We start from the raw sequence: 16,882 nt of genomic DNA, 5'->3' as shown, positions 1-16,882 counted from the left end.
TGAATTGGGATCAAAAGTACAAGGATACGGGGTTGAACATTGGTAGTAGAAAACACAGAGTCGGGTCGACTGTTTAACGACGGTTATAAAATAAAACTAAAATAATATTTCATCAGGTTTTGATACACTTTTAACCCTCACTTAAATGCTATTTGCAAACGCTTTCTAAAAGAAATTTTTTCAAAAACATTTTTACTAAGATTTGTGCTACGGAACACGCTGTTTAAAAAGATACGTACTTATTAAATAAGGTACCATTGGTTCATTTAGTTAGATAAGTACAGTCCCTGGCCTTATTATTAGACGAACTATAAGATTCCATGTAAAATCCTAATTACCAGGAGATACTATACAGCTGTATTGGTTTTACTCGGATGAAACCGGTTTGCATTTGTTTACGCTCCTGTATCAATGGGTTAACATTGTAATGCAATACGTTAAAAATAAATACAAATAGGAAGACTATAAAAATTCTCCTGAATAAAAATCCATTACGTGCATGTTTAAATATAAAAGTATTGCTTATAAACTCGTGCAAAACATGTCATTATTAAAAAACTACAGTGAATCTGCTAATTTGGTCTAATTATTATAATATGCTAATATAATGCTTGATATTATAAATATTCTATCTTTATATAATATATCGTCAAATGTATATTATATATCGTCTAATTTAACCCAATGATACACGAACGTAAGCAAGTGCAAACCGGTTTCAGTAGAGTAAAAACCATAAAGCTGTATAGTATCACCTGATAATTAAGATTTTACTTAGAATCCTATAGTGCGTTTAATAATTTGGGCAAGTACTGTATGTGTAGTTAGTCAAAAATAATGGTCTTTTAGAAGTAAATACTTCATGCAGATATTTTAATTCGCACACTTTTTGTTTTTACTCTTGAAAAATCACTTCTCAAAAGAATCACTCTCTACAGAAGTTTACTTTCTTTTTTTCTCAAAATAACTTGACTGGATAACTTATGATTCAATTTTGTAACATTTTGTGCTTTCCGTTCTTTCTTGGCAGTCACCTTATGATGCTGACCATGCAAATAAGAGATTCTTCTGACATTTCTACTTAATAAGATAGACGGAGACTCTCTGTCTAGACCTCAAATGGAAAAAGAGGCTCTCGCAAATTGGAAACAATATGTTCCTCTCTCATAGTTCCAGAGAGAGCATATCTCAGTTAAAAAAGCGAAGAGCATGTGTCAAACAAAAAGGAGTATTCTGTCAATATACTGAATGCCAGATAAAGAAATACTGATGCTGTCTGAACTAGGGGCATACATTCGGAGTACTCTCTTATTAAAGGCAACAGATGACAAAAAAAATAGTTTTAACTTCCTTCTAACTAACAATGCAGCGAGAAAACATACCTGCGCCTCATACACTTGTTTCTAAGAAAATTGTTCAAAACTTAGTTCATAGTCATCTAAATAAAATCCTCAAAAGAAATTTTGGTCTTTTGTTACTGTTATTTTGAATTTATTGTTATATTACTGAATTTTTTGTTACTGTGCTTAGCATATATGTAAAAAAATTCCCTATTTTTATCTAAAAATGGCCATTTAAAAAAATAATAATTATCCTTTTTTGCTAGTTTTACAAGTTTTTACACATAATTAAACAAATAAATTAATTTGTGTTTTTAAATTTTGTATTAATATTGGGAGTACAAATTAGTTCGGTCCTTTTTTTGTGGTCAAAAATGCATTTATTTCAGAACAAAATGAATGAACAGATTAATTAAAGAATTGTCCATTGCTGGCTACTACTTTTTCCACCTCTCTGGCAATTTTCGAATTCCATGCAGAAAAAATGCCTCGTCTTTTGAGGCGATCCAAGTTACAATCCAATTTTTTATTTCTTCGAAAGTGAACCGGTGACCTGCCAAATCGTGCTGCATCCGTCAGAACAACCAGTAATCAGAAGGAGCAAGGTTCAGCGAATACGGCGGGTGCGGTAAAATACCCCACTTGAGCATTTCCAAATAACTTTTTACGACTTTTGCGATATGAGGCCAACCGTTATCATGCAGAAGAATAACTTTCTCATGTCTTTGCTCGTATTCCGGCCGTTTTACTCGTAATGCAAGACTCAAACGAATCAATTGTAGCCTATACCTATCGTCCGTAATGGAATCGCCAGGTTGTAGCAGCTCATGGTATACAACATTCCCTACATGATTTATCAATGGGAGCATTGTCACCATAAACTTCTACAAGCATTCGATGCGATTCAGCTGCACTTTTCATCCAATTAAAGCAGAAGCATAAAAACCTCCAGCAAATGCTGCTCAGTTACCACAAAATTTGACATATTCAACAAATTAAGAAAACAGGGTTTTTGTATGAAACTCAAAACGATATAAAATGAATATTATTGACAGATGTCTAACCTCTCTGAAACCACCGAAACCAGCTGTCACTATGAAACATTCATAACAGCCAGAGCCATCGTTTGAAAACGAACCGAACTAATTTGTACTCCCAATATTTATAAAAAAGTTGTCGTAACTAGTCGGATATCTTAAGATGGAATTTCCCCTCTTCCTTCTACGATAAAATTGTTCCTCCACTACTTATGATAGAATTGCCTCTTCCTCTTACAATAGATTTGTTCCTCTTCTTTTTCAATGGAATTGCCCCTCTTTCTCTTATGATGGAATTTCCCTTTTCCTGCTAGATTTTGAGCATTGAAATTGTGGAAATATTTCATAAAATCATGAATTTTACTTTCGAAAATGTTCATTTCTTATATGCAAAGAGTGTACTTCACGTTGTTGGGTACATCAGTGTAGTTTTACAGGAAACTCTTCGTGTTTAGAACACTAAACATATAAAGTGATTTTTAAAGAAATTTAAATTTGTTCGATGGCAATTTAATGCTACTATTATAAATTAAACTGCCTAGTAAAAAAAGCTGTTGACTTTTAATATATTTTCAAAAGAGACTAATTTTTATTAAGAGATGTTCCACTCTGTAGAATTTCTCCAAATATCGTGTTGAACAACCCAAAAAAAATCATCTGAAGGCAGAATTATGAATTCTAGGTTAACAACAAATCGAGTGTTCATATACGATTTAAAGAGTGTAAGTTAAATCTGAACATATAAAATTGTATAATCTTAAACCAAAATTTCAACTTTTCACACTATACGAGATTTATTATAACTTCCGAAAACACCAATGTTGTCACGCTTTGATAATCAAAAGTGTAGGAAACGCCAAGAATATCTCAAGTAGTTTGTTTACAATCTGGAATGAACTGGGGGAGAGTTAGATGTTATTTTCAATGCTTTAATTCACCAAAAGGAATGAAATTTGACATTAAATATGTATGTATGCTTTTAGATGTATTATAAGGATAATTATATTTTAATTTTTAAATCTTTGATAAGATTCCTTCTCTGATAAGCGTATGATTGATTTAAAAACTAATTTCATAGCTGTTCCGATTAAATCGTTTTTTAACCTTGTTCCGAAAATAACATTTTTGGTCAAAATGTTCTGATTGTTTAGTGTTCCAGCGCCTTTTCACCCCTCATGTCAATTTTCTTTCAACCCAGGACGGGTCTAAATTAGGACCAGGGCATGTGATTTTTCCGCGAATATCGCAGAATTCCACGTATCTCAAGACCATTGGTTTGCAGACTTCCCCAAATCAAAAACTTATAATCCGGCAAAATGTTTAAAACCCATGCCCAACTCTCTTTGAATAGACATTTTCATACATGTGATTTTCCCCTCCAATTAGATTTCTTCGGTTTGGCTGACTTTTGGAATTTTAAATCTTAGGAACTACGCCGGAATCTGCTAGTATCGCGATTCTTACTCAATTGATTTTTACATCAATCATCGAGTTTCGTATTTAACTGGTTTGAAAGTTACGTGTTGAGATTCATTTTCACGCGATTTAAAAATCGTACATTGACATTCCCATTCACGCTATTAGTATTTAAGCGTTTTTAAAATCCAATATCGTGATTCGTATTGTCGTGAGTTTAAAATTCAATGTCGTGATTCTCTGTTTTGGTATCCCGCCGATCTGCGCCTGAAGTCGAGCACTTTACAGTAGAACAGATTAACGAGGACCTATACAGCGCATCCTCGATCCCTACGCAGGCTGATCAAAGTGGTCACTTACCCGCATAGTGACCGCAGCCAGTGATGCTTGACTTCGGTGTTTTACAGGGAACCGTGTCCTTACGATCAGTCCTCTGCGGCACCTAGATGAATGAGGTTTAGTTTCTTCTTACTTCAGCAATAATTTTTAAATCTATCATTTTTTATACCTTTTTTTAGAAACAATTTTATCAATAATTTCTCCGATTTTCAAAATGACATTTTTTTAAAGGAGAAAGGTAAAAAAGTTTAAGTTAGGTAGTTTATTTTGGCTTCAATTTTCACAACTTCTGAACAATTGTGGACAGCATTTAATTTTTCCCCATTCCAAATTAAGTCTTGCGATCGATCCATAAAGTTTGTGAAATTTTGATTATTTACCAAAAACCGTTTCATCTTTTATCATTTATTTAGTTTATTTATAGCATAAAAATATCAGAATTACGTAAGGATTCTGATCTAGTTACGCAACCATTAATTTAATTTGAAAATGAGTTGCATAAGAACTGAATGGAACTAATTTCCTTTTATGCAAACGATAACTGAAGAATAGTGCAATGAATGATGGGAAATGTTTTCTCTCGTTCGGCCATTGATCGGTGGAGCTTATTTCTGAATCCCAAGAAATCGATCGATTGAGGTGCAGGTAAGGTTTCTTCTCTGCCCAGTTCCCATCGATGGAAGCTAAAACTTTTCTTCTTTTTCTTTTTTTTTCTTCTTCTTTTAAGAAGAGAATGTTTCATGTGTGCCATTGTTTTGTTTTCTACTTATTGCACTTAAGTTTTCTCCTGTATGTGTGATCAGTGTTCTCCTTTTACGAAATATCGACTTTAAGTTTTAGAACACAAGAAGAGGTATTACTACAGGAATTAAATCCGAATATCTTACATTGTTTTCTTTTAGGAAAGTTTATATTGGAGTTGTCTTAGAAGCATATTTCATAGAGCTGTAATTGTTTATGATAATTAAAAAAAGGGAACCACAAATTATGTTTTACATATTAATTAGAATATACGTGCGAACGAGAGTAAACAAAAATGCAAGTTCATTTAAGTCTAGCTAAAGAAAAGTGGAGGGATAGCCTGGTTAGTAGGGGGCTGGACTCACGTTCGTGACAACCGGAGTTCAAATCTAGTGTCTCCGTGTTGTAAATGGTAATTGGTGCACGTTAAATCTATCGGGTCACTAGGTCCTTCAAATTCCCATAGCAAGTTATACCTCTGGGGGTACAGAATTGGAGATAAATCGTTCTCTGGTACTTGACTAAATTTCTATCTGTGGATAAATGAATAGATGCCTGAATGGGTCCGTCCTATAAATGGGTGCGACGTATGAGTGTGGCAGAAGTCGAATTCTTGGCCATAGATGGCGCCACTGAAAAACAAGAACAATCGCACTTTTTGACTTAATGACTTACGACAACAAAAGAAAAAGTGAGTAAAAATTCAAGTTAACTATAGTTCAGTAAAAGTAAAAGTGAGCAGAAGTTCAAGTTCACAAAGTTCAGCAAAAGTAAAGGAGAGTAGAGTTGCAGAATTTAAATCCGAACGTCACATTCTTTTTTTTTCTTTTTTTAAAAAAAAGGATTTGATGAGAGTTTGAAAGGAGATTGGAAATGTCTTAAAAGCATATTCTGTAACAATGAGAACTAAATAATAAAAAAAATGAGAATCACTAATATATAGCAAAAATTATTTAGAAGATAGAGGCGACAGAAGTAAGTGTGAGAAAAGGAACAAGTTAACGAAAGTAAAAGTGAGCAAATATTGAAATGAACAGACGCCTTACAAAAGTAAGCAAAATTTAAGTTAATGATAATAACAAAATGAAATACCATAACAAAACGATAGTAAAAGGGAGGCAAAGGTTAGCAAAAGTAAAAACGAGAAGATGCTCAGCAAAAGTTAACTTTTTCTTACGTTTCTTAACTCACTACTACTGAGTTAATAAAGTTAAAAAAGCACATTTTTAAGATTTGTCCTTGCGAAGAAACATGCATAAAAAAATAAAAGTCTACTTTTTTCTCTCCGTCTGAAGTTCAAACCATGCATGCTATAATCATAAACACTCATGATAAATTGTAGACAATTATTTTAAAAACAGGATGTTGCAGAATGATTCAGTGGTGAATGGGTGCATTAATTAAAGAAACCATATTTAATAACAAACAAATTTAATAATAGTAACAATAAAAAATATATGATACGAAAAGGGACTCTCCAATGAGCCATCCAAATCAATCCATTCCCTGCCACATAAGTGTTTACAGAATTATATGAGTGAGTGATTACAACGCCCTCTTCTGGTCAGGCAGAAATTTGTAACACTCCCCACCTGAACTCTTTTGAGTTCACTTACCATAAATTTGCAAAACAAATTTTTTTCAAGAACAATATTAGTTGAAATATAAAAAATTTATCCTTAGCAGAAATTTGCAATAATAATAATTAAATGAATGTTCAATAATAAAGATAACAATATAAAACAATCAATTATAACATATGCATATAATCAAAATATATATTTTACACATTGCAATAAACATTTTGTTTAAGGGTTAATTTCCAAAATTCTTACAAGTTGAACTGAGCGTCTTATATCTCCTTTAGGGGTTTTTATCAAAAGAGAACGAATGTTCCCATCTCGCCCCTGATACACTTCCAAAATTCTTCGCAGCATCCACATATTTCTGGGATAACGCTCATCATTGATTAAAACAATATCATTTACCTTAAATGATGTTATCTTACCTGGTGGTGAAGAAATATAAGCAGATCTTAGATGCAGTAAATATTCCTTCCTCCACCGATTCCAGAAATGATCCAATAGTGTTTGTTGGTATTTATACCTTTTAGTTAATGAATCTCTATTTACAATCAAATCATTAGGTTTATACTTAACAACAGGTAAAGACATTAATCTTTTACCAACTAAAAAATGAGAAGGTGTAAGTGGAGAAGGTTCTGAGGGTTCGTTATATAGATACGTAATAGGCCTCGAATTTATCATGGCTTCAATTTCCAAAAAGACAGTTTCTAATTCTTTAAGAGTTAGAGAAGATTTACCAATAATTTTCTTTAAACAAGTTTTAACAGTACGTATCTGTCGTTCCCAGAAACCTCCCCACCATGGACTTTTTTCTACAATAAATTTCCAAACAATATTTTTAGATGCAAACATATTTTTTACCTGAGGATCATTAATTTGATTCCACCATTTTTTCAGTTCATTATTTGCCTTTTTAAAGGCTTTTGCATTATCTGAATACAAAATCGAACACAATCCTCTACGAGAAATAAATCTTCTAAATCCCAATAAAAAAGAATCAGTATTCATATTAATAACTAGCTCTAAATGCACAGCTCTAGTAACTGCACAGGTAAAAATTAACAAATAACACTTATTATTAGAGTCAGTAACAAAAAAAGGTCCAGCAAAATCTACACCAGAAATATTAAAAGGAGGTTGTTCTTTAATTCTGTCAGGTGGTAACGGAGCTACCACTTGAGTACCTGGTTTTACCTTATAACGTCTGCATATTAAACAGTTTCTCAAAACCTTTTTGACAAATTGTTTACCTTTGATTATCCAATATTGTTCCCTTAAGTGAGTTAAAGTAGAATCTACACCTAAATGACCTATTTTAACATGAGCATCTAATATAACTAATTCAACAAATTTATCATTAGAAGGAAGTAGTACAGGATGTTTTGTTTTCACATCATCGCTTGAGAACTGCAAACGTCCCTGTAAAAATAAAAGATTATCATCATTAAGTTTACAATTGAGATTGAAAATTCGTGAATGTTTACTCAAAGTATTTTGAGAGAGGAGTTGTTGGATTTCACTCTCGTAATGCAAGAGTTGAACAGTTTTAATCCAGGAATGCAAAGCATTCTGAAGTTCAAAAGCACTAATAGGTCCTTTCAACTTCGAAGAATTTGGTTTGGCATTATGGGCAAACCTTTTTACCCAAGCTGTCACTCTCAAAAGTCTAGTAAGATTGCTGCACTTGTTAATATCAATAGACTTTGTAAGAAAAATGTCAGAAGTCTTGTTTTGAGTCAAAGCGTTCACCACAACAGCTCGTTGTTCTTTCTTCACCACATCACTATAATTATCATCAGGCTGGTTGCAAAAATCTACTTCAGGCCACAAGTTGACCGGATGGGACAACCAAACTGGACCGGACCACCACAGGGAACTCGACACGATTTTAACTGCAGATTCTCCTCTTGTGATGAAATCAGCAGGATTTTCCACACCGCTGCAATGGTTCCAACACTCTGGAAGCGTAAGTGTCTGCACTTCTGCCACTCGATTAGACACAAATGGTTTCCAAAGCTTTGAAGATCCTTTTATCCAGTGGAGAACTATTTTAGAGTCACTCCAATAGTATATCTGTTGAGTGAAATTAGGAAAAACGTTTTGTAAATATTTCCCTAATCTAGCACCGACGAGAGCTGCCATCAGTTCCAATCTAGCCAAAGTCAAAGTTTTTAATGGAGCAACCTTGCACTTAGAAATAATGAATTTAACTTCAATATGTCCTTCAATTGGTGTATAACGAAGGTATGCCACGGCTCCGTAAGCCTTAGGACTTGCGTCAACAAATATGTGAAGAGAAACATCACTAATATCCGCCGTTGAACATAGTTTTCGTTCTATTATAACATAATTGTCCAAATCAGCAATTTCAGAACACCATTTCTTCCACTTTTTTACCAAATCGCTAGGTAAGTCTTCGTCCCACTTTAGACCTCGCTCCCAAATTTCCTGCATAATTATTTTAGCTCTAACTACAAATGGACTAATGAATCCACATGGATCAAAAATTTTAGAAATTATTCTCAACACTTGTCTTTTGGTGGTTCCTGATTCCAAGGAAAACCTTAACTCCTTTAAATATAATTTAATTTTATCTTCAATAGGATCCCACTTTAATCCTAAGAAACCTACTCCTTGCCCAAAATCAGTGTTTTCCTCATATCCGTTTTTACGCCAATGTTCATTTAGTTCCATACAATTAGTTTTTAATTTCCTTAAATTAAATCCGGCGGCGCGTAATATTTCAATTGCCGACGAAGATAATTGATACGCATCCTGAATAGTTTTAGCACCATAATACAAATCATCTACGTATAGAGAATTCAACATTTCATAACAATTCGGTTGATCTACCTTAAATTTCCTAATATGAAATTTTAATACGCAAGCAAGAACAAATGATGACGTAGTTAATCCGAAAGGAAGGCGATTAAATTGAAGTATTCTTTTTGAATTATCTGTTTCATCCGAAAACCATAAAAATTTTAGATAATTTCTATCCTCTTCCGCAATTTCTATCATATGATAGGCCTTTTCCAAATCTCCGCAAAATGCGACTTGATTTTCTCGAAATTTAAGAATTATATCCAATAAATTTGGATAAAGATTAATTCCCGATTCAAGAGAATCATTCAAAGATTTTTTATTTTCATTTGCCTTACTACTACAATCGTAAACAATACGAACTCGACTTGTTTCTTTGTCATTCCTAATTACTGCACGATGAGGCATAAAATATCCTGAATTTAAGTTTTCATTTACACTATTCCCAACAATATTGCATTTTATTTGTTCGGAAACAATTTGTTTATACTGATCTAAAATCTCGGGATTTTTATTTAATTTATTCTCTAACGAATCAAAACGCCTTTTTGCAACTTCATAATTAGAGTCCATTCCCAAAGGGGGGCCTAAACTATCCTTCCACATTAATTTACATACGTAACGTTCTCCATTCAATCGCAAAGAATCCTCGAAATTTTTTATCAATAGATTATCCTTTTCAGAAAGACATATTTTCTCATTCGGAAACTCTTCTATTTCCCAAAATAGCTTAAGATCAAATAAAATAGAAGTAGAGTCCATAGTTAAGCATACATTCTCACAACTTTCGGCTGAGTCATGACCCAATTTATTATACCCAGAAAGTAACCATCCGAAATGGGAATTAATTAAACTTACATCTTCGTTTAATTTCATCCTTTCATTATAAACAATTCTCCAAAAAATACCACTCCCTATCAATAAATCGCAATTCGTGGTGTGAAATGAGTCAGCGAGTTCATATCCTTTAGTTTTTAACTCATTCATTAAGAGAGCATCTGGCTTGTTCAAGGTTAAGTTCGAAATGAAATGTGTTACTAAACATTCGATTTCGATCCACTTAGAGCTATTACTTTTATTTATGAGCTTTAAAGAAATTACAGGATATTCTTTTTCGCATGCTTTAGTTTGGCCGAAAGAATAAATTGCTAATTTTTCATAGCGTACGGGTTTTAATTTTAATTCCTTAGTTAATTTCGAGCTTATAAAATTCCTATGTGACGCATTATCCAGAATGGCGTTTGCCAAAATCGAATTTTTATCCGAACAAGCTAATACAGAACATGTTTGTAGAAAAGCTTTATCTTTGCAAAATATATTATTGTGTGAAACAGAAATATTCTCTACATTGATTTTTGAGTTAGACTGATATTTATTTGAGTCAGTATCGTTTTCCGAATCTTTCGTTTTTGTTTCATTAGCTCTATTTACATAATTTTGTGGTTTAAGAGTTTTCCTACAAACTGATTCGTGATGGTATTTAGAATTACATATTTTACATACAATTCCAGATCTACATAATTTACTGTAATGGTTTCTTTTGAAACAAACCCAACATCGTCCGTCAGACATAAGTTTACCAATTTTTGTTTCAACATCCAATTTTTTACAATCAACAGAATCATGCGAATTTACCAAACCACAAAAAATACAAATATTTTTTGACTGAGTATGCAAAGTTGAGGCTGTTGCTACGTTTTTAGGTTTAGAGTAATTCTTTTGATAAGTTTGTCCGCTTTGATAATTTTGAAAGGGGGTACGTTTAGATTCGTAATTTTTGGGGCTACTCATTACAGATTCACAAATTTCTCTAGACTCGACCTCGTTCCTTAAAAATGTCATTATTTCCGAAACTTCACAATTTTTATTTTTATCACGTTTCCTATGAAATTCTAAAACTAATTCTTGGGGCAATAATTTCAATAACAATGGGTTTAATAAATGACCATACGATCCCTCGGTAACATTTAAAGCGCGTAAATTTCTTATGTTTACCTCGATTTCATCATATAGTTTACGCAAACCTTTAACATAAGATGAGTTTCTAACCGGCTCCAAATTTAGTAGTTTAGTCATATATGAATTTATAATGAAATCTGTTCTACCATAACGCTGTTTTAATAGTTCAATGCAAGAATCGTAATTTTTATCGTTTAATTCGAATCCAGCAACAACATTATAGGCAGGGGGAGAAAGAAGGGATTTTAGGTACTGAAATTTTTCAATTTTAGAAAGGGAATCATTTGTACCTATAGCGCTATTAAAGCAGTTAAGGAATTCCGTGAAATTGGAATCACCAGAAAAACGAGGAATTTCTAATTTAGATAATTTAAGGGCCGAAAAGGTGTGTTCTACAGTTTCACTAGAAGTATTATGACTTAATTCAGCTACATGATTTATTTCCTTGTTCATTTCTTTAATTTTACTTTTTAACTTTATTTTACTTGAAAGAATTTTTTCATCGTACTCTTCTGATACCTTAATTTCAGTTTTAAATTTTTCTGGACCCGTAATGAGGTCTTCTATATCCGAATCATGTTTTTTAAGAATTTGTTCTTTAGTTTCTAAAAGTTCTAGCAGTTCTGCAAGTGGCGTATCAGTTTCCGCTTGCTCTTCCAAATTTATTCTTTTAATTAATTTCGTTATACCGCTTCTTACACTGCTTCTTTTTTCTATAAGTTTATTAATCTTATCCATTTTCAAATAGTAATATATATAATATAAGTGATAAAGTCTCCTACCTTGCAATCCAAATCCAAATAATGTACCAAATCCAATAATGAAATAGTCCAATTATGCAATAATGTCCCAGTTTTGCAAGATCGGGAGTAGTTATACACCGATATTATAATTCCTTTTTGTACTAACAACCTTTTGTCGTACAGTCCAATTTTTATTTTAGCGATATTCGCGGACGTAATGCACCATGTTGCAGAATGATTCAGTGGTGAATGGGTGCATTAATTAAAGAAACCATATTTAATAACAAACAAATTTAATAATAGTAACAATAAAAAATATATGATACGAAAAGGGACTCTCCAATGAGCCATCCAAATCAATCCATTGCCTGCCACATAAGTGTTTACAGAATTATATGAGTGAGTGATTACAACGCCCTCTTCTGGTCAGGCAGAAATTTGTAACACAGGATGAGACTTTGTCTTTAAGGTGGTGTAAAAAGGGAAAAAATCTAATTTGGAGATAAACGCATTTATAAACTTAAGATCATTAGTCTATCTAGAGTTATCACCTTGCTTAAAAACTGCTATATCTTTGTAAATAATTGTAGTACAAGCAAAAATATAAAAAAAATAAAAATCAACAAAAAAAGTTGTGATCGCTTTATTAGCCATTGGTCAAATGCTTTTTCTTTCTGGATTGACTCCGTTAAACATTTCAATATCATGGGTTGCAAAAACTGTCTCCAATGGATGTGATTGGTCGTCGGATTGATTTTCATATCCTTGCCTATGCACGTGTTTCAAGACGTCACAAAATACTTTTCCCTTCTTCAGTATTCATATTTATACTGAAATCACCGTCAAGACAGTCATTATACGTAAATAATAAAAAGAATATAAAAATACTTTAAATTATTATGATGCAAATACATTAAAAATGCCTGCTAGTGAAAATAGAAAGAAAAACAGCAGCGGTCGCCGTAGCAACGCATGAAATGACGGCGCATGCGCACTGTTTACTATTACTCTCGAACACAGTTGAAAAGTGTGTGAACGCCATCAAATCCGAAGCAAGACCCATTTTGCCAATGGGTAATATTTTAAGCAAACTAAAAGTAAAAGAATTCTAAATTTATAATAAACTCATTTTTGAAGATTTTGTCCAAATTCCTGTTTTTGCACTAGCCAGATACCTTAAGGCTGTTTTTCAAAGACGTAATATTGACTGATGCTTTTTTTTTTTCGAGTAATGTACTAGTTTTTATAATTGCTGTGAGTGTGCAACTGTTACTCATGATTGTTAGGTCAGGTTTAGCCTTATCTAAAGCCAGAGCTGTCTACGCTTATTTTAAAAAATGGCGCATAACGTGAATAGGAAAAAAGCCAGAGTTTTGTGAAAATAAAAAGCGTTTGTGTTGTGGTCTAATTTTTTTAATAGTTAAAAACTTACTTCAATACTTGGGTTCATAAAAAATTTAAAAAACTCAGAATAAAGCAGTGATTTTAATAATTTTTATCTACGTAAAAAAATGTCGCCCAAATTGGCGATTTTTTAAAAAAGATTAATAACTTTTAAAATATTTAAGTTATTTTTCTGTTCTAAAGCCCGAATAATTCTTCACGGCAAGATTATACATATAATTTAAAATCATTGCATTACATCAATTGTAAAAAATGTGATCTAATTGTCATTCGTTACCTTCCCAAGAAAATCTGCAGTTAAAATAAATTTTCATGAAGTCTTCATAATGTTGATTTATCAACAAAAACATCAAATAAATTTTTTTTTTTACCGGAATACCTTTTTTTTAAGAGTATTTTTAAAATATATGTATTTGTTTTCTCTCTTGCTTACAGTAATTACAGAGCTTTGGAATGCAAATCCGGTATCTTATTTCGTTCTGTGCAAACCAAACAATGATTAGATTCATGAAATAAACATAGAAGTAATGTTTACAATTCCACTCTTGATTAAATTTCAGGAGAATGTCTTTATTTCGTATTTTATGCATTCATAACCTCTCTTTTAAAAGGTCTTCATTTTATGTAAAGTTATTTAACAACAACTCAAGTTTAAATTAAATTCCATTTGTGTGTTTGCTTATGGCAGCATGATTGTTTGCATAATTTACAAGCCCGTTTTTCACACTAGGAAAAAAATATTATTTATAATAATAAAATGTGTCATCTGTTATAATGTGCGTGTATCTTTTATAATTCCAGAACCGTTTCAGCTAGGGTCTAGAAATTTGGACAGCAGCTGTCAGGTACAATTTTAACCCCTGATTTTAAAAATCCCTCTAAAATTTCAGAAAGTTAGTGCGACAAGGACGTTAAAAATTAACTCTTCTAATTGTATTTACATTAAGCATTTATATAAATTACACTGTAAGCGATTCTTCTTTTTTTCCAGCTGTTTATAAGATAACACCAGTGTCATTTGCTAGCTTACAGCATTATTTGGTCAAAACTGAGTTTCATTGCTTTTTTTTAATAATAATTAAACTTTAATCAATTATGTTAAGTAAGCAAAGCAGGGGCTATGATAGCCTGGTTGGTAGGGTACTGGGCCCATGTGCAAGGGATCGTGGGTTCGATCCCCGCCGGCCGAAGACTTCCCGTGCAGTAAATGGTGACTGCTGCACGTTAAATCTGTCGGGGTCATAAAGTCCTCCAAGTGTCCATAACAAATCAATACCTTTGGATTGATCAAGGAGCACCCTTGTCTTCTGTATTGGGATAAAAATTAAAATGATACGAAGTTGAACATCTGAAGTCCTAAACCCAAAATTGACCCGGCTGTTCAACAACGGTTATATAAAAAAAAAGTAAGCAAAGCAAAATCAACAAGAAGTGATGTCATCAAATGAAAGAGAAGGGAAGTGGGGTACTTGCATTTCAAGAAGAAGACCTCCCGTCTCCACACATGTGACCTATGGCGTCAAGCTAATCTTTATCAGCAAAATGGCTTATTAAAGTTAATCTAAGCTTCCCTACATAAGTTAGAATATTAATTAACGATAAGTTAATTAAATACAAAGTCGTATGGCTCATCTAATTAGTTGTTGAATATTCTTTTACTTAACTTAGATTTATTATTTATTTACGTGTTTTATTGTAACCATGATATAATTTTTGTTTAGAGTATCTGGCAACTTCTATGCATAATTAGTTTGTTTATTTTGCAAGTGGCTTTGTGCCTGTATTTGTGTAAATATAGAGTAAAAGAATTAAATATATAGTGAAATATATAATATAAGAATTATGTAATACATAGTGTAATATATATAGTGAAAGAATTCCTTGAGAAAGAATTTAAAATGTGTCACTTAAGAGAATTGATACTTAACGGGCATGGCTTACTCGAAATGGAATGGAAAGATCTGTTGCTAACGTAAACAAATGCCACGTTTCAACAACCAATAAGGATCGAGGTACCTATACTACGTCACTTGCCACGTCGTCTGTACCGTTTTTTTTTAATAGCTACGCTTTTGAAACGTGTTTCAATGAACATAAATGATTTAAAATCGACAGTGATTGCAAAACAAAACAAAAAAAATCAGTAACGTATTATAAGATATAGGCAAAATGAACGGTCACCATTCGCCATAGGGTGGCGACTAAATAAAATAAATTGCAATTAAAAAAATTGTGGGACGATCATCAGTTTTATTTTTAAAAATTACACCCTATGTGCATTATATTATTTCAGAATAAATATGAAATAAATATTTTATAATATTCTGAAAATTATTTTATTTCACCTTTGTCTCTTAGAATTTTTAAATTTTAAAATAAACCATGTAGTGTTTTATCATATTATTCATGTTTAAAACAAATGCCTTACTTTAGTACAGCAGCTTATTTAATAGCTTAAAATCTTTAAACTTCGAGAAAAGTGACCATATGTTTTAAGCAATATCCCCTGTTAAAAAATTTTACACCTGGTCACTTACAAAATCCGCTAATTTTACCCTATACAATTTATTCCGATCACTGGTCTAGTGATTACTGTACTGGACTACGGGGCCTGTGTTTGTGGGTTCGAATCCCACCGTAGGCAAGGGTGTAACTTTCTCTCTCTCGCTGTTCTATGTCCTTTCTTCTGTGTGATTTTCTACCGTTATTGAACAGCCGACTTAATTTTGGGTTTACGACTACTAATGTTCAACTCCGAAGCCTTGTAATTTTAAACCAATCCAGAAGACAAGGAAACTCCTGGGTCAGTACTCCCAGAGATATGATTTGTTATGGGAACATGGGGAACTTGACTCCACAGATTTAACGCGCATCAGCCACCATTTACTACAAAGGGAGTCTTCGACCGGCGTGGATCGAATCTGCGACCCCTTGCAGTAGGTAATGAAGAGTAAGTTATGAACCGGGTTCGAATCACAGTCGATATGAATTCCGCATCCGGCTTGCACCGATCACAGTGCTGACGTTAAATATCCTCAGCGGTAGACGGTTCATGGGTTAGAGTCACCTTGCAGACAGGCTAACCGTGGGAGGTTCCCGCGGTCTTCCTCTCCATGTAACGTAAATGCGGGTTAGCTTCACTGAAAAGTAATCCACGAAGGCAAATTCTCTCAATACTTGATCCAGGAGTTCCCTTGTCTTCTGGATAGGGTTCAAAGATATAAGGCTACGGAGTTGAGCATTAGTCGTCGTAAACCCATAAAATTGGGTCGGCTGTTTAACGACGGTTATAAAATAAAATAAATAAACCCACCCAGAACCGGGATAGCCTGATTGGTAGAGCACGCGGCCCATCTCCAAGAAATTCTGGGTTCAATCCCCGTCCGTGGAAGTCTCCCCGTGTGATGGTGACTGATGCACGTTAAATCTGTCGGGGTCACAAAGTCGTCCTAGTTCCCATAACAAATCAATACCTCTGGGGATACTGATCCAGG

The 16,882-nt window shown here is 33.1% G+C and overlaps 2 protein-coding genes across 2 annotated transcripts in view; one reads left to right on the top strand and one right to left on the bottom strand.

The window, feature by feature from the left end:
• Positions 1-16,882, top strand: part of LOC107454198 (cytoglobin-1) — a 156,699-nt gene that overhangs the window by 111,175 nt on the left and 28,642 nt on the right. The gene's annotated exons all lie outside the window — the stretch shown is intronic.
• LOC147802156 (uncharacterized) lies at positions 6,682-10,158 on the bottom strand. Its single transcript, XM_087153816.1, has one exon. The coding sequence runs from the start codon at positions 10,156-10,158 to the stop codon at positions 6,682-6,684; it is 3,477 nt and encodes a 1,158-aa protein (XP_087009942.1).

Source organism: Parasteatoda tepidariorum, chromosome 10, assembly GCF_982258835.1.
Source record: "Parasteatoda tepidariorum strain Cologne lab strain chromosome 10, Ptep-v5.0, whole genome shotgun sequence".
NCBI classification, from domain to species: domain Eukaryota; kingdom Metazoa; phylum Arthropoda; class Arachnida; order Araneae; family Theridiidae; genus Parasteatoda; species Parasteatoda tepidariorum.
Note: the sequence above shows the minus strand (reverse complement) of the source record. Positions and strands in the feature narration are given on the sequence as shown.